Raw genomic sequence first — 22647 nt, forward strand, 5'->3', positions numbered from 1 at the left:
GGATTATTCATTAGAAGTGCATTATTTCAAGTCCTTATATGGATAAATGATCAAATTAACTGTGTCTCGGTGAGCTACTGGCTCCTGTACCATCATAACCATTGCAGTTCTCCAGGAGCATTGCTTCTTTTTATTTAAAAAATGACCAGGTGTTCTTTTCTCTTTAGCAATTTGTGAGTAGTCACTGTTATAAATGCCTCTCAGATCACAAAATGTCAAACTTTGCCAAGAATCACTGTGCACGTGAACTAACATATTTTCCATAGCTCATTAACTATGTCCGTTTTTTTAACTGCATTGACTGATAGTGTATGCAACCATTACCATATTTCCCTTGCCATGTTCACATAACATTTATGAAATCTAATGGTAAAAGATGGATCATAATTCGGGGACATAGTTGTATTTTCACTTCATTCAAGGGAAAAATAAAAAATATAATAATAATAATAATAATAATAATAATACTGAATATTGCCCTGGTAAAACTTTGTTTCAGTAGGTACAGTATAATCTCATCTCTAATGCAAATTGCACAAGTGAAATTGACACAGTGACAGTGATTAGTGATTGTCTCTGTACATTCATCGCGCACAAAAATCTCTTGGTGAAACGTAGCCATCCCGGACCTCTTAGGTTGCCTTGACTATTTTTCACACACCCCGCAATCACAGCCCCCACAATGCAGTCAGTGGCTGATTATGCACAGCGGAAGAGAGAGTGGGCAGGCTGTTGGCTCGGAGCTTCCGTCTTTATTTGCGGTATAAATGAATCCCTGCTGAAACAGCGTGCTTGTGGAGGATGGGGGAAAAGTTACAGTAGATGGAGAGTGGAGAGGTTCAGGGAGGCCGTCGCATAGCGCACGATAAGCTGGCCCTTTTTTTATGAATGGAATCCCAAATCCAGCCCCGGGATGTGGGTGAATTGACGGGATGACAGGGAATGCGGGGGGGGGGAGATTTCTCTAATCTCCTCCACTCCGAGCTTGGCAGCAGTACACTAATCCCGTCACATTCTGCTCACTGCCTGATATTGTTTCATCACATTCCCACCTCTCATCTTCTGGACACGTGCTGTTATTGCTACCTTATGTCCCCTCTTTGTGAGAGTATAGGCCTGAGACATAGCCTTTCTGAACTGTGACCCGAACTGTCTCTTCACGCACTTAAATCACAGTTATAGACTGATTATGTCTTCTGTGCTTTCATGGAACTAATATTAGTTTACAGTTTACAGGCATTTAGGAGACACTCTTATCCAGAGCAACTTACATTGTATCCAGTTAGACAGCTGGATATATACTGGAGCAACGGCCGTGTCCTACCGGGGAATTGAACCTGCGACCTTCAGGTTACAAGACCAACTCATTCGCCTTTATACTACACTGCCGCCACACAATATTAGTGTTTGAATCTGAGCCATCTGTTGTTCATTTGTTAATTGTCCAGGGCTCAGGGTGGACTCTTCTTTAGCCATTTAGTGCAGAACTGAGCTCTGCCTTCTGTACCCGCTCATTTTTAGTGAGGGTTAAGCCCTGAACGGTTCCCTTACAGGATATTGACTGTGCTGTAGGAACCGTGGGCAGATTCTTGTGAGTGGCTGGGATTGGACAGCAATGCCCTGAACCCTTTTAGTCCCTTAAGAGCAGCGTAAATCCTCGCTACTTAACACGCGTGAAGATGTAGATGCTGTACCTACTGAACCGGCACTGTCACTCACGCGCTGACGGTAGCCTACCCTCCAATCCCACGACTGTAGGAGCCGGGAGGCTCCGCCCTCTTTCCGATCCGGTTGCAGAGGTGATCCGGGGCCCAGTCCAGGGGGCATCCTGCTCGGCATTCTGCTGGAGGAGCGGAGCTGCTCGCTCCTGCAGATTTCCATGGTGCCCTTCCAGTTAGCTCGCCCGGTAAACGAGAAGCGTAAATAAATCAGGGGCGCGTCACGGGCCCCTCAGCGCAGATGGCGCCCCCCCTTCTCTCAGGCTGCCCCATGCAGCGCACCAAACTGGCCCGAGATGCTGTGTGTCTGTTTGTGAGTGCCTAATGAGACTGTTTCCTGTTCCCTGTATAGGAGGTGTGTGTGTGTCCTTGGGAGTGGGGGAGTGGGGGGGGGGGGGGGGCGGGTGAGGTGAGGCTGTTTCATTCAACTTACATGCAGCTTGCTTTCACCATCCCATTTCAGTGACAAATGTCTGTCTTTATTTGAAATGGTCTGATTGGAATCACACACATATTTCAGGTGGCTCAATGATGATGACAGCATATGAATATTGTATTAGTCCTCTCCTCTTACCTGGAAAAAATGTGTGGAACGGGAACACATTAGCTCATGACGCTGTCCTGCACCTATGATGATTGGTGTCCTGCACCTATTGCGATTATTCTGATTGATGTCGTGCACCTGTGGTGATTCACGTGCTGCACCTATGGCGATTAGGTTGAATTCAAAATTCAGTGTTCACAGTCAGTGGTTCTTAGAAATGCTGATAAATGTCTGGGTAATTTCTCTTTTTTATAATGCAGCCATTGATGTATGGATCTTTACAGTATAGGCTACATTCAATACAGAAATGGTGCTGTACTCATAAAAGCAGTTTAGTAGCACATACACTTTTATTGGAGATGCTTTTTTTTTGTTGCTATTATTAGCACGCAATACAAGTGCTTGGTAAAATTGCATTATTTCTGTCATGATGGATCTGTAATATGAGTCATTGTGGGCGACATAATGAACAAAGCCGAATCTACTGTTTCTTCCAGTACTGACCACTGAAGTTAGGCTACATGTTGGCTTGATAACTTGGTGGTTTGAATTTGGAATGCCAGTGTTGTTCTTTAGAGATTAACTTACTAAAGCAGCCCCAATTGCTCATAAAGGCTGTCCCAGGCCCTAACAGGGGTGTGCGGTACCTCAGCGTTCGTGCGGTTTACTGGCCTTATGCATCAGCAGCGAGGCCCAGGGCTCCCACTAACACCCACTCTTCTCTGATCGACGCCCATGTGACGCGATTGGCCACGCAGGGACCATGTGGACGGGTCTGTGGCTCCCACTGAAGGGCCCGAGTATAGTCAGCTCCTCCACCGCTCCTCCTGCCTGCCGTCCTCTCGGCTGTAATATTACTGCGCCTCCTCTTTCCCGCCCTGGTGTCAGGGAGGAGGACCGGTGTGGGCGTGTGGGAGGAGGTGTACGCAGGGGGTGGTGGCTGGGGGTGTAGTGGAGCTTGATCAAAGGATCAATTCTGTTGGCGTGGGGGCAGTGTTGTTTGGATGAGATCCAGCTCCCCTCCACTGTGGAATCATAGGCAGTGTGATGCGCTTCCTGTTGAGGGTTGTCCTTCACTCCTGACTCCGCCCCTCCGACGGCCTTTTTTCCTGCTCTGCATTCATTCATCATTATTCCAGTTTGGAATGGGTTTGTGGTCGCTCTTTTGGTTAGGGTGGAGCACATGGAAGGTGATGTGACCTTAAGGTCTGGCTGTGAATGTGTGTGTGTGTGCGCGTGTGTGTGTGCGTGTGTGTGTGTGTGTGTGTGTGCGCGTGCGTGTATGTGTGTGTGTGTGTGTGTGTGTGTGTGCATGTGTGTGCGTGTGTGTGTGTGAGTCCCTGGAACAGATGGCCTGGCCTTGGCTCATCTCACTTTGCCACTGTGTTAGTGTGGAGAGTCCTGCCACTGTGTCTTACACTGTGCATGGAGCAATGTATGAAGTCTCTCTCTGTCTGGTGTATAGTTATGTTTTTGCATTATTTATAAGTAAAACAAATAACAAATGAAACATAAGGGTTTCATCAGATATTGTATATAATAATAAAGCTAAATGCCAACACTTTTCTATGGTTTTAAAAATGTGACAACAAATGTGTACAGTTAAATTCTCCCTTTTTCTGTTGTTATGCATTGCTATGCGTTGACGCAAACTTGGACTTTACGTAACGTGACTGCGCCTACTGAAAAGTGACTGCGCAGGGTAGAACGCGACTGCGTCAGTGTGACTGCGCCTGCGACTGCGTCAGTGTGACCGCGCCCGTGTCCGTTCCGATCCGCAGGCAATAATAAACAGCACCATCACGCCGAACATGACTTTCACCAAGACGTCGCAGAAGTTCGGGCAGTGGGCGGACAGCCGGGCCAACACGGTGTACGGCCTGGGCTTCTCCTCGGAGAACCACCTGTCCAAGGTGGGTGTTCGGCGTCTCTCTCCTTCCGTAGAGCCGTGGCCCGGGCGGTTGGGGGTGGGAACTCCTACACTCCCTCTCCTAATGAGAGCTCCAGTCCTGCTCGCCTCCGCGTGGGAGGCTTTGTCTGCGCGGGGCGCTCGCTTCTTCTGCAGTATGATTCACCGCTGCACTGAACGGGGGGGTGGGGTGGGGGGGGGGGCGATGAGCCTCATCCTCACTTTCTGAAGGGCCACGTTTTTTGGAAGGGTGCGCACACTCGTCGACGCACACGTGTATCCGTACCTACGCACATATTCTGGACGCATACAGTGCTATAAAAAAAGTGTTTTCCCCCTTCCTGATTTTCTCTATTATTTGCATATTTCTCACACCGAATGAAAAGTAACAAAATTTTTTGTTTTGATGCTGTGGCAGGATATGAAATGAACAGTTTATGCTCGTTTTATACCGGTTTGTCTGAATTAAAGCAGTTCTACAAAGAAGAGTGGACTAAACTTCCTTCATAGTGATGTGAAAGACTGATATAAAATTATAGGAAGTGTTTGGTTGCAGTTATTGCTGCTAAAGGTGGTGCAACCAGTTATTAAGTTCAAGGGGGCTATTACTTTTTAACATGGGTGATATGGGTGGTTGTTCACTTTTTTCATTAAATAAATGAAGCAATAATTTTAAAAATGTGTTTTGCGGGTTCTCTTTGTCTGACATTACATTTTGTCTGAAGATCTGGAACCATTCAGCGAGAAAAAATATGCAATAATAGAAAAAATCAGGAAGGGGGAAAATACTTTTACGGCACTGTACATATGCATAGCCATGCATGTGTGCATGCACAGAAATGCAAAGGAGTGAATCCAAACACACACACACACACACACACACATGCACCCACACACGCATACATGCACACACACACACATACACACACGTGCACGCACACACACGCACGCACACACACATATATATATACACACGCACATACACACACACACGCCCGCACATATATACACACACACACAATTGCACGCACGCACGCACGCACGCACGCATAAACTGAAATCATAGTATTATTTCTCCGGGATGGTTTTAGCTCTACTGAGACTTGAGCTTTTGCCCATACCTCATATTAATGTAACAAGACAGCTGTTTAAATCATTTAGGACCAAGGTTCACACTAATTGCAATGCACTTGCTCCTTATCTTTTGAGTAATACATTTAAGCAATTCATAAATTATTCCTACACAATACTTTTACTGCAATGTCAGAAAGTATTTAACAGTAGTGTGTAGTATTTTGAAATGGCAATGAATAAATAATACAAATGTGACTTTTGGGCCCAAGGTTTGAAGTTCAAACATATGCTACTGTGCTTTTGTGAAGTTTTTTTTGCCCAGCTTCAGATGAAAACCCATATACTGTATGTAACTTTTATAGCAGAACTGCCCAACCCTGTTCCTGGAGATCTACTGTACTGTCTTGTAGGTTTCCCCCCCAGCCCTAACGAAACACACCTCATTCAACAGCTAGAGAAGATCTCAATTGAGCTGCTAATTAGTAGAATCAGGTGTGCCAAATTAGGGTTGAAATGAAAACCTACAGGATGGTAGATCTCCTGGAACAGGGTTGGGCAACCCTGTTTTATAGAAACACATGGAAGCAATCAAATGTTACAAATTAAGGTTTCTTTATGCAAATCAAAGATGTCATTTAGAATAACAGGATTGCCAGGCTGATTTCAATATCTAAAGGCAATACCATTATACTGCACATTCAATAAATGAGCCAATACCAGCAATACTGTTGGTTCTGAACCAGTACCCCCCCCCCCCAACACACACACACACACAAATGAATAAACAAATAAAGAAAATAAATAAATAAAACAGTGACAGTGTGACACACTGCCAACTTGCTTCTTACAACAGACTAATCACTAAGGAAACACAAATGTGGAAATTTCGGCTTAGGGACGAGTCCCTCTTGCTGTTACAGCTAAAGCTGCGTGTTTTTATTAAGCTAACACAATTTTAGGAAAAAGGCCAGCAAAAAGTTTTTTATGCCAGTTGGCTTCCCACAGGCCTGTGCCAAATCAGTGATAATTCAGCCAGTTTGGCCAAACAAGTAACGTAACAAGCTAATACTTCTTACACTTGGAGAAGCCACGCTGATTTTGCAACCCACAGCGACTGCTGATAGGGGAAGAACATTTATCTGCTGTGATTTTCGAGTGGAATCTGGTGTGGTCTGCTTTCCACAGCATCAGAAAAGCAACTCATATAAATACAGGGGACCAAGCAAGGTTGTGTTCACTTATGTAATAAAACAGAGAAGAGCATGATCAGTCACTCAGTAGAAATTTAGATGTCATCTCGTATTATTTATTTGGTATATCTGGGTCTGTCCCTCTTTCCGCCCAATCGTTTATTATTTTGACTGGTTTAGATAAATTCCTCCCTCTCAAACTGGGCTGAAGTGTGGTGAGTGCTCTGCTGCAGAACGGCTTCTGTGCCTCACCCTGGTGGGTGCTGCACGCTGGGGGTGTTTTGAAGTGAGTCACCACCCCTCCCCCGCACGCACCGCGCAGCGTTTCAGCGCAATCCGCCAGCAAATTAAGTCCAGGACTGCGGCTTCATCTCCTCCGTCCTGAACTGCTGCCGATGCCCCTTTTGTCAAACGCCGGATGTAGCCGGCATCGCTTTTGAGAGCGCTAATCCGTGCAGCGTAGCCGGCCCGCAGCAGCTCTGTTTTAGCTGAGCGTGTAACGGTGCCGACTGTACGCTACGAGAACACGCTATATGGAGCTTCTCTGTCTGAACGGATTGGACCTCCTCTCTCGTCGCACCCCTTTTAGGAGTGAGATTTTTCCCGTCTACGTAATGAGCTCGCACCCTTCGCCAAACTTGATGGGCGCGAGCTTGGTTCCCAGCAGCCCAGATGGCGGTGATTAAACTTGTGCGACTCAGAGGCAGGTGGCAGAGCAAATGTTTACCATTTAAAGGGAAAGCCCTGCTTTTTGTCTCGAACTCCCACTGAACTCCCTCCCATGGAAACTTCTACTAGCTCGAGCTTTGTGCTGCAGTGAACGCCTTCTGCTGCCTCAGACTCCAGAGCACGAACGGTATCAGCCTTCCAAGGACCCATTTACACGTCTTTTTATACAACATGTGCCTGATTTTTTTGAAAAATATGACACATACAAAATTTGGCAATTGCAGTCTAAACACAGGAATTTGGATGTGGATTAGATTTTAAAAACAAATTCTGATATGAATCGCATCAGGAGGTAGTCCAGTTCGGATTCTGCAAATATGAATGTAATGCCCCAGCATGCATCTTATCTTGTCACCAGCATTCTACTGGCAAATAACATCCCATAATAAACGTAATGGAGTCATGAGACACCCTGTTAAAGAGCTGATCGTCAGGCCGATGAGCAACAACTGGGGGAAATATATCAATCTAAAGACATTGATTATGCAGCACATTAAAAATATAGAATATAAAGATGACCATATATATTGGATTTAGAGAAAGCCAATTTGTCAATGTGGTGTGGGGATGGCTGGTTTAAGCAGCCACACCTGCCCTGGGTCGAGCTAATTAGACCTGGCTAGTTAGATAATTGGTTATGAATTAGATAATTGGCCAGGCTAATTGGGCCCAGGAACAGGGGTGGCTGCACCTGTGCGTAGTGAGGTAATCAGTGCGCACAGGTTACATCTGCCATCCCCACCCACACAAGGGGAGCCTCTCTGTCATGACAGTGTTTTACATCTGCTCATTTGGCTGTACCATCTTGCCAAACCTTGTAAATAAATGTGGACTATTTGAACATCTTCTCCCTGTGTCTCTGCTGGAGGGCCCCTAGGAAAGCCACTTCGGTGGCCTGTGGCAGGCGTGTTTGCCACAGTCAACTATGGAATATGAGTGTAAACAGGGTCCAAGTTCTCCATTTAGGATGCCAATGTTCATTTGAACCAAGTAACATATAGGGGAAAAGTAACATTGACATTTTCTTTCTATCCCTTTCAATTCAGTCTGAGTGTGACTGCTTGTGTCCTGTTCCCAGTTTGCAGAAAAGTTTGCGGAGTTCAAGGAGGCAGCTAGGCTGGCCAAGGAGAAGTCTCAGGAGAAGATGGAACTGACGAGTACTCCGTCTCAGGTACCAGCAGTTGCCGAGTGTCTGGAGTCCTTTGGTGGAGAGGGATTTCAAAATGAGTTGTTTCAGCTAATTATTTTTGTGTCATTTCTCCACAGTTAGCTTAAATTAATTTGTTCTGTGACAAATGGAGTGGATGTTGCCTTTTCTATTATCTTTGTAGTAATGTCTTGCAGTACATGTTATAGGTTTCCTGCTTTGTAATAGAAAATATATAAAATGTGATCCCATTTAGGCAATACTCAGAAACAGTGATATATGATGATGTTTCCTTAAAAGTTAAATATAAATTTTAATGATTACTCGATCAGATCTCAACAAAAGGTTCCATAGGCTCTATACTGTACATTTTGCAAAATTAGTGAGAAAAATTTCCCTTCTGAACATAGGTTTGGGTAATTCTAGTTATTGGAGGCCTGTTTTTAGAACTACCGTGCAATTTTACAGTTACAGCATGCGATACATGGACCACCAACTGAGGTGCCTTCTCATATAAATAATATCTTGTAAAGATGTAAAAACTGCAGCAAAATATAAAATAGCCAAGAATGTGGTCATTCCTGTTGACGAAAATGCAATTCTATTCAGCCGCAAGTAATCCCATCAAAACGGCTCAAACAAAAGCAACTATTGTCATGTTTTCCCCCACTGCACTGGGGCTTCACAGACGACAGAACATCCGAATGTGTTTTATCGAGCTTTGCTAAATCCTTTTTCCCGGAGTTGTGTCTTCGTTTGCATTCATTCACAGCGATGACATGTTTGTTCTTGAATTAATCCTACTGCTGATAATGAAGCAATTTTGCTAATCTCCCGGCTGTGGAGATAAAGCATCTGCATTGTGCTCACAGGCGACAGCTCCACAACAGCCCACAGTGGCTCATTAACAATGTGCAGATACCACAGATAGCATCAAGAAGAGAGTCATCCCCCGAGCTTTCCTCAGCTAAGGAAATGATTATGCTTTAGTTTGTTAGGGCCATGTTGGTCTTACAACCAATGCCATGTGGACTTTAAATTCCCTCTTTTAGAGATGCAGTTATTACTGTGCCTAATTATTCTCAGGCTGCTGTGGTGTCCTTGTGGGTGTTAGTGGGTTATGATTTATAAGTCAGTCTTAACCGTAAGAGCACATTTATGCAAATTGTAGTAACTCTTGGAGTGAGTGTTACATAGCATTCACATTAGTAATATTTTAATAAATGCTACATGAGGCATAATAATCATTATCACAAGCATTAATACACATTATAACCAGCGTATATTGGCTCCCTAATACATAACATATGATGTCTGTAATGTCATTATGTTCAAAATAATATGCTTCATAGCCATATGTCAGTTGTTATAAGCTAGTCATATTGTATGTGTATGCTTATTACAAGATTCATAGCCATTATTCAGTCCTTATATAGTGTCACCCATTTTACTTACGTGATAAAGAAAACGCACACACTTAAAAAGAATGGTTGCACACTCTTTTCTCTAATGCAGTTTTTTAATCGTCAGTGTTTTGTCAACAAGGTGCCTTTGTCTGAGCTTTAACGCAACAATTGTCTCACATTCATATAGGCTGCTGCAATTAAATTTACCTGTGAGACATAGACAGTCAAGATCATGTGACTTGTGCGCGTATACAAACCTGGATTTACATTAATTTAATTTATAAAAAGAACTCAAACAATAAAGTAATTTACACTCTATTTACACTATTTACACTATTATTTATGTTCTTTTTAAAAAAATTTATATGTAGATCCAGGTTTGTATATGATGTCACATGATCTTGAATGTCCTATCATTCTTGATAACTCTTTGACCTCTGGCCTGATGTCGTTTGTGTTGTTGTGAAGGAGTCAGCAACAGGAGACATCCAGTCACCCCTCACGCCCGAGAGCATCAATGGCACGGACGATGAGAGGGTCACGCCCGAGGCCACCCCAAACTCCGAACCGCGGGCGGAAACCTCACCGAACGCTCTGCCTTTCCCTCACAGGTAACTGGTGCAGGTTCCATTGCTTCCAGGGCCTGGATTATTAAGCAAGCCCCGGTGCAAGGCTGAGATCAGTGGGTGTGGGTACTCACTGGGTGTTCATTCTCCCTGTCAAAGCCTGTGGTGGGATTTTTGTATGTTCACACTAAAATAACTAGATTTGGTCTGATGGATGGATGTTTCCCAACTGTCCTCTTGCGAGATTATTCTGGGTTATTACTCTGCAGTTAGATTAGATTAGATTAAATTAGATAATACTTTGTTTTGCAGACAGTTTTAGCACTGCTTGATGCTGCTATAGGAAACTATTAGATGTGTATTTTTTTTTAAATTCACAATATAGTTTCTGTGCCTTTGTAAGATTTTTAGTAAAAATGTCCTATAACAATTATGCTAAAGTTGATTGTATCCTTCTGATGGTTGAGGTTTACAGTGGAAACAACCTTTGAAATGCGTGTTATGTAGTTTTTGAGTAAATTCACATTAAATAACATAAGGTTTAGTGGTCTACAGAAAGTTCCTCCCCCAGAGGACATGGTCATAGAGCTCCTCAAAACACAAAAGCATTCAAATAAAATGCGGCATGTGGCTGATCTCAAATATAACTCTTAAGATGAATGGAAGTGCACTTTGTTCAGTTTGCGGCATTTTCAATTTGCCACCGTGAACTTCGCTCTTGAAATAGCTCCACTAAATCATTCATATTTATCCAGCCTGCCACGTTAGGAAGCACTTTGAGTCCAATCATGCACAAATCTTTTATCGTTAGCAAGATTTTGAAAGCATTTATTTACCTAGCAGGGTAATGGAAGAGAGCTGTCCTTTTCTTTCAAAGCGTGCACTGGGAATAAAACTGGATGCTGGGTGCACTTGATCGCTGGCCACCATGAAAAAGGCAGAGTCTGACTTGTTAACTCTCTGTGAGAAAGTGAATGCTGTCTACTTGTAGGGGTTTCTCAGGCATTCACTCATGACCTTGTCTTTTTTCTTTGTACCATATCTCTGAATATCATGTGGTCTTTGTGCTTGTGTTGGAGTACTGTGGTGTTAGTGCTGGACTAATGGTGAAGGAAATGCCCTTAGCATTGCTGCTACACTCTTGTTTGCTTACCTAAGGTGCTTATCAACACATTTTTTCTAATACACACACTGTTCCACTTTGTTAAATGCATGCCGTATGCAGGTGTCTGTTAAGTTAGAAAACTATATTTTGCAATGCGATTCCTAGAAAGATATTTAACTTTCTGTATTTTCTTCTTTTTTGTAGTTGTAGTTGTAACAGTAGAGACAGACATTTTACATCAAAATAAAGCATCACTTCTGAGCACAGTTTAAATGACCTACAGTTTGAAGGCCCACGATTTATATGCAGTCAGGGCTCTGGCCTTAATTTAATGAGCCAGGTTAGGTTCTGTTGCATAATAAGCACGGAATCAATTAGTCATCCGTTGTGTTATATAAGGAGGCCAATGCAGTAACATCAGAGCTACTGCAGAAGAGTATCTGTCAGTGCTGAAGACTTTGGAATAACATGGTCTGAGGAGCGCATGATTCTGTTGTATTTTATTTTAGAACTGGCAGGACAGCAGAGTTGAGTGTGCGTGTGTGTGTGTGTGTGTGTGTGTGTGTGTGTGTGTGTGTGTGTGCGTGCATTCTGTGTGCATGTGTGCATTTGTGTGGGTGCACATGTGTATCACCCTGTTCCCTTAAATCACCATTTTGCTAATAACCAAACCCGCTATATTGGTGGAGTTGAAACGTTCTACATATTCTCCCTCTGAAATAGCCTATTTACCAAGGGGTTAAATAGCCATGTACCACATTGTGGAACATAAGCATGTGAGTCTAACAGCACTGCCAATGTAAATACAGTAAATAAACTTCAACACTTTTTATTTAAATGCACTGCTATTGCGAAGGAATCACTTCATGCATTATTAACCGAGGTTGAATTTAGTGTGTTAAGCTGCATCTCAGCAAGCTGTCAGTAAGGATTGCTGCACTCGATGACTCGGCTGATGATTGGACTCCTGCTGATCTCTGGGGCATTTCCCTTATGGTCGTGTCTAATAACACATTTACCTGAGTCTGAAGGATCAGACGCATATCAGACAACACTGCTGACTGAGTGACAGCTGTGTTTGCCCTTCAGGAGCCTGCCTTCTGTATGTGTGCAGTATAGCTTCATGTTTATACTGAATGAGTCATTTGGAAGAAATAAGTTAAGAGCTGGCACCAATATATTTCAGCGTTTTATTCTGAATATTTCAGTGAATTACAAGCATTCTAGTGCAGGGGTGTTTATTAATTCATTGAAATGTGTGTGCTTCCTTTTTAAAGCAAAACAGAAGCAACCTTATGAGAAACACACATACAATATACAAAATTGTATGATGTTATACAGATTCCAATCCATGCACCACGCCTGTACATTAAATGTAAATTGGAAGCTTTCAATGAATGAATATACTGCAGTGCTGGAGTATGGAGGATTTTGAAATGTAAAATTATAGTGCACGTTTGAATTGTTTCAATTTGGTGTTTCACTGACCAAACACAAAAGCCTAATTGGCTAAATTAGCCCATCCAGGCTGTTTCTCTTTTCAATTATTATTAATACTATTATTACTCTTTATTATTACTTATTAATACTCTTTTTTTTTTTTGCATAGTATATCCATGCTTTATTCAAATGTATGGTTTTTGGGACCTAAAGTAAATGTTTCCATGTTTCTTTAATTAACACACTAATGTGGCCTCGAACCCGCTCCCTGTCTCCCCAGCCAGTTAGCGCCAGCCCGAACGCATCTGAAACAAATCCCACCGCCTCAGCTCCTGTCGGAGATAATGATGCTGGTGATAGAGTTTGGAGCGTAATGGCACAGACTGTGTTTTACCCACTTATGTGCAGGAGATACGAGATTTGCAGAGTAAAAACAACACTGCCACATCTCAGATTAAAAAAACAACAACTTTCCATCTCTATCAAGCTTTAGTCCAGGTGTGTTGGTTTTTTTTAAATTATTTGTTTGAGGCATATTGCTACATTGTCTTGTGATCGTTATTTGACCTTGTGATCATTATTTCTTTGTAGAAATGCTAAGATACGTCTCCTAGTTTTTTGCTGGTTTTTTTTAGAGACTCTTTCTGCAATTTGTCTGGAGTACTGTACTTTTTCAGTTTATTTTTAATCTGTGGCCCATTGCGTGAAGAGCCTGAAGTAACACCTTGCGTAGTCTGACAAAAAACACAACAGAGACTTTCATTGGCTGCGTTGTCATCATTTATTCTCATCAGATCTGTGCAGCCGTTCAATCAAAAGGGGTGAGGCGAAATGTCTGTGAGGTCGACCCCATACACGACTTTGCACTTATCCAGGGATCCTTCTGCAGGGAGGAGGAAGGTAGATGGGATAGGAGCCGAAGGTTGGGAAGAAGAAAGAGAGGAGGAGACAGAGGCCCGGCAGGTGGCGTTTCGGGCTGGGGTCTGGGCCGAGGGAGGCGCCGTCCTCCGGGCCGTCCCTGCTGGAGGGGGTCCTCCTCTGCAGGAGGAACACGGGGAGGGGAGAGGGGGCGGGGACCAGCGCGGAGAGGAGGGGCAGGGGCAGAGTGAGGGCCGGCGACTGGCTGCCGGTCTCGCCGGTCGCCTTGGCGAGGTAGAGGGGCAGGTTGACCGAGCCCATCTGCATCTCGGACCTGCTCTTCTTCAGCAGGCCGCAGTGCAGCTGCATGGCCTTGTTGTTGATGATGAGCGACAGCATGCCGCTGGGCCCGGCCGCCGGCTCCAGCGCCGCCGCCCCGTCCCGCTCGTCCCAGGAAACGCCCGGCGCGGCCTCGGGCTCGGGGAAGTGGGTGCTCTGCGGCTCCTGGTTCGCGGAGCTGGAGGGGACGTTCCCAGGGTCTTCCGTGCCCTGCTGCTTGTCCCGGGGCTGGGCGAGGCACTGGGATTTGGGCGCTTTGGTTCCGGGCGGAGTGTGGCTTCTCAGGCTGCGCTGGTGGCTCGTGCTCTCCCTGACCAGGGAGACCATAGACTTCGGCCTCTGCAGTGACGAGGAGAAAGGAAGCCATATTTCCTGATTCTACTGAGAGCCAGTCAAGTTCAAAAGGCAAGCAGAACCATATGAAAATATAAATCTTTGTATGACATGAACAGTATGAAGTGGACTTGACAACAGTGTTTACAAGTTCTATAATCCGTATTGGATGGGATCGATATTTGATGAAGTAATATTTTATGCAGCATGGACACATAAATAAAGTGCATTGTTCAGTAATTAAATGATTTGTGGGGTCCCTTCAAATTAGAAAATGCTATGTGGGGAAATAGTGAGGTAATGTTGAGTTTAAATCTGTATACCAGGAGAGGCACAGACAGCATGTGTTCAGGATGTTATTTACCACTTTGCCTGGAGGGAAAGATGGCATTCTAGGCAGGGTCCTGGGGTTGAGCCACAACTGGGAGCTCGTCAGAAATTCATCTCTGGCCCTGAAACTTGGGCTCTGTGGGAAGAAGGGACAGATGCCCAAAATCAACTACTGACATACAGCTATAGCACAGCAACATTGTAACTAAGGCAAGCGTATTGGCCACAGATGGCATGATTCAGATTTAGAAAAGGTGGACATGGGTTTAGAGGTCATAGGTGAGGATGCACAGCACTGATCATTTTGTACATTGTACTCTACATAGAAACAATCGTTGAACAAAAAGCACAAACAGAACAAACAATGTCTTGGTAAAACATTATACTACCATCTTCATAGACTCATGATCAAGAACATGTCCATACCCATATCCATTCATCACCTACGGATGTTTCTAGTTGTCTGCTTTAAGGTATGACCAGTTTATAACTAAGGAAAGAACGTCACAACTGAATATTCAGGCGTATGAAGGGGAGTGTTTCTGTCTGGTGATAACACATTACCCTGTGGACCGAAGAATGCGATTGTTGGGGCCCGAAATGATCACTGTAGGTGGTCTCAAATTGCCTTGGAGCCCGAGCGTCAGAAAACTGGAAAGAAGGGAGAATTGCATGGGAGCAGTTGATTTTTTCGTTTCACTTGTGTTACATGTGACTTTCAGGCTATTAAACAGGAAAGTATTAGGTATTTCTCATCCTAGTTTTTACTTGTCATAACTTTCTGACCTAGCCTATCTGTACAGTGTGAACTCAACTGTTACATAATGAGTATTGATTATGATTCTGATTGTACCTATATCGGACCTGTGTTTTTTTGTAGTTGACCAATGACCTTCGGTATGCTTTTATTGTACGTTGCTTTGGATAAAAGCGTCTGCCAAAAAATATTATGTAATGTTAATGGCCCTTTATGGAATGGCATAGCCACTGACTGTGATGATAGAACACTCTTTAGGACAGTGCTGGAAGCTTTGTTTGGTGTGTTGGAATATCCTTTTCAGATTGTCCATTAAATGGCTGAACACACAGTGGCATAGCTAGCTACCTGTATTATTGACCTCAAAACTGAAACAGCATTCAAGGAAAGAGAAAGACACCCCTGTGTGTGTGTGTATGTTTGTGTGTGTGTGTGTGTGTGTGTAGTGAGTGTGCGTGCGTGCAGTGCATGTGTGTGTGTGTGCAGTGCGTGTGCATACACATAGGCAGGCCACTACCTCTCTGCATGCACATATGCCAGCCACTACCTCTTGCAAGGAGCGATCAGAAATCGAAGGCTCTGACATAGGTCTGAAGTGATCCCTATAGGTTGTCAGAAATTCTCCTCTAAGCAGAATGCCAGGAGGCTGGGGAAAAGAGAGCAATATTTTGGTATGATTAGTAGTTTTATAAGGATACTGACATTTATAGCTATGTATATATTAATGGCTATATGGACAACAAGACTTCCCCTGAAACTTGTGTAAAGTTACACACATGCATGCTCATACAGACACACACACACACACACACACACACACTGCAGAATCTTTGTGGGGAAAAAAATCCTTTCCAAAATGGCACATACACATAAACACACCTTTGCCTGATGTTCTGGAATTGAAACAGTATTCATTTATGGCCATCCAAGTGTTTAAAGCATTCAACTGTTTATTAGTCAAAATATTTGACTGTTCACTTATTATGATTAGACTGCCACTGCTTCATCACAGCTAAGTACCCTGTTATATGTCCAACTACACTTGTCTCTGAAGTCCTGTAGCTGATTTCATATAAAATTCATACTATGAACACAAGTTGGCAAAAAGCCAGGGTCCTGTTGTAGCTGACAGATGAGCTGTTTGAAAGGAGAGAATATAGCATTTTCCCCCCAATAAGATTGCAATGATATGTCTGTGTGTGTGTGTGTGTGTGCATTAGCTATTGTGGGAGTTTTTACCTCGCATGTGCGTGTTTACCTCATAGCCTGTGGAGATGCCAGGTGTCTCGGCTTGCAAATTCTGGCGTCCAAAGTGCTCACTATAGGTTGTCTGGAATTGCTCTGGAGATGGAGCACCAGGGTGCTGTGGGTGAGAGGGAAGGGCACATTGCTTTAATTAATTACATTCAGTCATTTAAACATTTGGGTATTTTTCTTTGAGCTCCTTTCATAAAAGTAACCACTCTGGAAGGTGTATTGGTGAATGCCGGCCTGGTAACGGTGCCTTTTTTGACAGCTTATCTTTTTGAACTCGCTGCACTGGAAACATGGCAGTGACCCTGATACAAAGTTCACCTCTCAAAGGTGTCCCAAAATTCCTTTCAGCAGTTAGTTGTGGTTTATTCAACTATGCAGTGACATTTTTTTATTAGTGAAAGTGTAAAATATGTTACACAACTATTTTAAATCAGTATATTTAAACTAACAACATACTATTGAACCTTTCATCAGCCACCTTCGGACATTTCCCTTCAGACGATTACCGCTAGAACTATTTTAACGTTTGGATTCGTCATTAGCGGGTCTTTAAACACAACCACATTTCATGCCCGTCTATGCACACCTGCGATTGGTAAGAAAATAATTATTCATACTTGTCTGCACATTTTTGGCGATATAAAATAATGACCAAATCTCTCATATAACACAAAAGCTAATGTGGCACCTACTTGAAATCTGATAACTGAATGCATCCCGCGGAATGGATTGCCCGGTGCATTTGCAGAAATGATGATCTCTCTAGATCGCTGCTCCTACACAAACCTCTTATACAAATTGATTAAATCATGTAACCATTCCATGTCACCGTGTCTGCTGTGACGTCATAACCAGAATACTAGCAGTAGATAGAGCTGCTGAACAACCATGAACAATCTACAGACATTCAGTCAATCCTGCAATACATCATTGTTGACTTGATCTATCTACGTCACTGAAGTAAAATAGCTGATGCTACCAGCGATCTAGTTTACTATCTTAATACCGATAGATTAATCATAACGCTAATTTAATTGGTTAGGCCTATATCAATTTTACAACTTCTGACGTATTTAACAGCTATCTGACCACATTAAAAAAGGTCTAAACAGAGCATGGAAGAAACGTTTCACGAATTCTCCACACAGATTTATAGGATCATCAATGATAAGGCAACGGTAGTGAGTGACAACGTTGAGTCTATAGCTAGAGGCATGAAAATTAATATGTAATTTAGGAAAAGCGTATTGACAGCGGTTATCACAACTTTACAGTAGTGTGGCAGCACCAAACATGTAACAGAAATGTGCCCTTGTAACTGTTTTTTGTCTGTTGACAAACATTCTCTTTGAGAGTGCAAACAGTAATATTAATAAAATAGTCACGAAATTATGTTATGAAAAAGGGTCCGACAGGTTGTGCTTTCTCCGGTATTAGGCCGGGTCATAGAGCGTTGCGCATTGCCGTTACATAAGCGCCCCCTAGCGACTGAACGGGCATTTACAGGTTGCACGGATGTCAACTAAGATTTTTTTGGTTGATCAACTATGCTGTCATCGGTTGTATATGAAGTAGTCGTTGATTCGTTGTACAGTTTATACATCATACAGCTTATTATTATTATTTATAGCTTATACATTAGAACCAACATAGATAAATAAACGGTGATCAGTAAAACATGTTGTAAAGTTATATAATGAATAATCCAATTCTTTAAATATATCAGGGCCCTTTTTTGGGTCCAGTATTTTGGAACGGCAGTTAAAGCACTGACCTCCACTGTCACTTCTTACATGTTGGCATGATAACCTCAAATCAACAATTCTTGAAAAGCAGAGGCACTTGGTTTTAGTACTGGTATTGGATTATTTTAGTTGTGAAAACCAATCCTCTGCAGTGCAAAAAGAATAAAACATACTATACTTTCTCTCTTCACTTTTTTATCAGGGCAGTTTCCTCCACACCATTTAACTGCTCTTTCAGGCTTTAGAAAGAAACGGGAAATTCTCGGTTGATGATGACCTTCTTTCTTCCAACTTTTTGTAAATCAAAATGCTGTGAAATGTGTCTTGTAAATATTGAGTCTTCTTGTCTGAATCACCCACCACTAAACTTGAGCTTGTATCTTCTCTTTCAGAGAACTGTTCAAAGCATGTCGAGTCTACTCCTCTTAAACCTGGTCAAAAGCAGAGGTGTCGTCGTTCACCTTTTCGATGTCATGTCCAGGTTTTGTGTACTCAAGCTGCCTACCTTGTAACCGGTGATTTAAAATATTTTTTTCTCTCGGTCTTTCAAGTTACTCTGGTAACATTTCTTGTATTGATTTCTCCTTCTTGCTTGGGTGTATCCAACAAAGATATTTTGGGTATTATTTTAATCTTCCATGCCTCATCATACTAATCACAGAGCCATTCTTATTTCCATTTATAAGCAAGGGAAAAAACTAGACAACTTTGAACTTTTGTGTTTTTGCATATTTTATAAATATTCTCTCTGATAATCTTGGAAATGTTTAGAATGTCTATTTGGAGCCCTGGAATGCCTGTTGTATTGATATTTTTGGCTAATATTTTGTACCTTAGTTATTACTAATCAGTGTCCTTGTTTTTCTTTCTGTGGCCATAAATTATAAACTTTTGTGATGATTAAAAAACTAAAGCCAAGGAAAAATATTTAAAGGGTCAAAACATGTTGCTTATTGTAAGCAGGATTATCTCAGCTGGCTTTTATTTGTGCTTATGCTTATTAAATATAGTGTTCCAAATATACGTCACCAGTAGTTGTAATTGTCCCCTTTTATTTGAACTTGTCTACTGTTGGCTTCATCTTTTTTATTTATTTAATCATTTGAGACGATAAAAATGAAACATAGTAATGTCTGTATACATTCAGTGGTGGATTTTAATTTATATAGTCTTGTGACATTTAATTAGTCTCATTATCATCAGAGTCTTTGCTTGCTAAGGGAAGGTATTTTTTTGGTGCACGCTGGATTGGGAAACAGGAGAAGGTGTGGTGCTTTCACTCTGTCTGGGGGCGAGTTCTATTTCTGTTCCGCTGGTGGGTGAAGGTGGTGATTTCCTCTCCTTCATGTCCTCTCGCCCACTCTGAGTGGGTTATTCTGATGACTGTGTGAAGACCCCACTCACCCACTCACCGAGTGGAAACTTGAGTGTAGAAATGCAGTTATATATCATCAATGACGATAAGTGAACCAGTACCTGTGATAGCCATACATGCCCAAACCATAATACCCCAACATGTTTCACTGATGGGGAGTGGGGCGGGGTTCTTTGGATCTTGTGCAGTTCCTTTTGGCCTCCATACTTCTTGCCATCACTCTGATACAGGGGAATCTTTGTCTCTTCTGTCAGCAAGACTTTTACCAGGCCCTGTGTGATTACTGAGCTCACCAGTGCTCTCTTTCTTAATGATGTTCCAAAAGTTTGACCTATGTCTCTGACTGTTATTTCTTTGCCTTATAATAGCTTTAATTGGCACAACTCACACAAAGCAATTGAACATACCTGACTAAGCAAAAACACCTGTTGTGAAGCTGTTTGTCTCAAACATTATGATTCCCCAAAATGGGGGTGTGGGGTGGGGGGGTGGGGGTGTTATGTATTAAGTGCTTTAATTTCTACATGGTGCCAAAATGTATAAAATACCCTTTAATAAAAGTTGAGAATCTGCAGTTTATACCACATGTGAATTGTTTGATTACAAATAAAAAATTATGGAGTACAGAACCAAATCAAGAAAGTATATACCTTTGTCCCAAACATTATGGAGCTCACTATATATATATATATAAATTCAGTGGCTACTTTATTAGATACACCTGCTCATGGTGAAAAGGTTTAGTTGTTGTTCGACTTGTGTGTATATATGTGCGTGTGTGTGCGTGTGTGTGCATGTGTGTGTGTGTGGTGCAGATTGGATTGACCTCTGACCTCTATCTGTGGCTGTTCGGTGCCACTTCTGTTGGCCCTGTTTCACTCGTTCCATCTCGTGAAGGAGTATGACATCACTCTTTTGCTAGAATGGCAATACGTACAGTATTCTCTCTGCCTGCAGGGGTGTTTTACCTGTGCACAATGTTTTTACTCACAAGGTTATCTGTGGCACTGTTGGGTGTGGGTACTGACACCTGACCATGAGCATTCTGGATTCTGGCTCCAGTCATGTTCATCATGAAGCCTTGGTGGTGTCCACATAAAGCAGTCAACACAGATCATGCTCATGCTTTTATTGGCGAATATTATTAGCAATGACACAGAGGTGACATACACAGTAAGACAGTGATAGGTATGCTCTTGTGTCTCTTGCGTTGCCAGTAGCTGTTTTCTTGCGGTGCTCCTGGGTGACGTTGGCTCTGGTATTTGCACCCTTGCTGTTAGAGGGTGAAGATTTGCGCACACAGTTCCAGTGCGGCGAAGTGGCACAGCACTGGAGTAACTTGTAAGCACAAGGTTGCAAGCTCAGTGGGGAAATATATTATACTGTTGACGAAGCTGCTGCTTCTTGCTTATGGAAATATACTGAGTAGCTGATTAAGACAAATTGTACAATATGCAGAGGATAAATAAAAGCAGAACCCTTAAATGAATGATATGCAATGCCAATGGGCTGTTTAAACGTGTACAAAAATTAAACTATACATTCTCTGACAGTTTATTTAAGTGACAGTGTGATTTAGGGTGCATAAATCATATGAGCTGATTGTACGAGAATCACCCTTTAAACTGTGCCCCTGGGGTAGTGGAATGGACCTGTTTCAATGTGAGCCAGTTAAGGCCCAGAACCAAAGTGGATTTCACAGCCCTGCCATTTAGAACCTCAGTGAATAAATCGATATACACGGAAGAGTGTAATCTAGAACCCTGCTGATCTGCATTCTGCATTGACAGAGGCCACAGCCGTGAGTGAATACGGCTAAAGGGATTTTGAAAGTGCAATTTTAATTAAGCTAGTCAGTAAATAAAAGTTACCTGTTTGTCCACGGTTCTTTTAATGAGTGGACATATGAAATACCTGTCTTTGCTTTGGACGATGAACACACTTAACTACAACAAAATGATTTTCCTATTTTTTCCTATGAATCACAACCAGACATTCAGAAATACACAGAAACAGTACTTGATCATGTAGTTTAGAGTCCAGCACAGGGGATCAGATTGTCAGTAGCCTAATTCTTCTGAAGTTTCTCCCCTTGAAAGTCTGTTTTATCTAAGTGCCATGAGGGTAAATAACAATCTTTTCTTTTAACTATGCCATTAAATACACACAATTGCGAATCTGTCCCTACTTCCCCCAAATATAATACTTTTTAAAATACATTTCTGATTTTGAAGTAGTAAAAGAAAATTAATAAATTAGTGATACAGCATTTTACCTAAGGCAAGAAACTATGTGCATCAACACAAGTACAACTTGGTCAGCAAGCAGCGAAAATGATGCCACAGTAGAATAGTTCACAGAATTATCCATTATTACGAGGATAGAGGAAAGGTTTAAACATAGAATTAGGATTCACCTTACCAAAACGAATCGCTCATCTCGTGATTGTTAATGGAACTCCGGCTCCTTCTCAACCTCGCACCTGAAAAACAGCGAAAGCAAACATGGTGCGCTCTGCGTCTACACTCTGCGCTCTGAATTTACTCCAGGACATTTCATCTGGAGCTGTGCATATCGGGTAGAAGTGGCAGCTCGGAAGAGGAAAGTAGAGAGTTTAGCCGTTAGCTCCAGACGCTGTGCCTTCGCACTGCTGGGCTTTTTAAACGCTAACAGTGGCCTGTCAGCAGTGCATCCCACTGGCTTCTCCGTGGGTGCGAGAGAGTGGGACGGGGAGCTTTTTCATTAGCGCTTGCGTCATGCGGCTTGAAGGCGTGGGGGGGGCGTCAGCGCATTGGTAGCCGTGGGAGTGGGAGGAGGTGAAGATG

General features: G+C 42.7%; 1 protein-coding gene across 2 annotated transcripts in view; it reads left to right on the forward strand.

Annotated features, from left to right (window-relative positions):
- The window catches only part of LOC118212857 (homer protein homolog 1), a 51179-nt gene that overhangs the window by 24255 nt on the left and 4277 nt on the right, over positions 1-22647 (forward strand). The window contains exons 3-5 of one of the 2 annotated variants that reach the window (XM_035391262.1): positions 4044-4175; positions 8243-8335; positions 10186-10328. In XM_035391262.1, the coding sequence (XP_035247153.1) occupies positions 4044-4175; positions 8243-8335; positions 10186-10328 (368 nt within the window). The remainder of the gene's footprint in view (positions 1-4043; positions 4176-8242; positions 8336-10185; positions 10329-22647) is intronic. The other variant, XM_035391263.1, reaches the window with a different exon arrangement.

The sequence above is a fragment of the Anguilla anguilla genome, chromosome 14, assembly GCF_013347855.1.
Source record: "Anguilla anguilla isolate fAngAng1 chromosome 14, fAngAng1.pri, whole genome shotgun sequence".
NCBI lineage: Eukaryota > Metazoa > Chordata > Actinopteri > Anguilliformes > Anguillidae > Anguilla > Anguilla anguilla.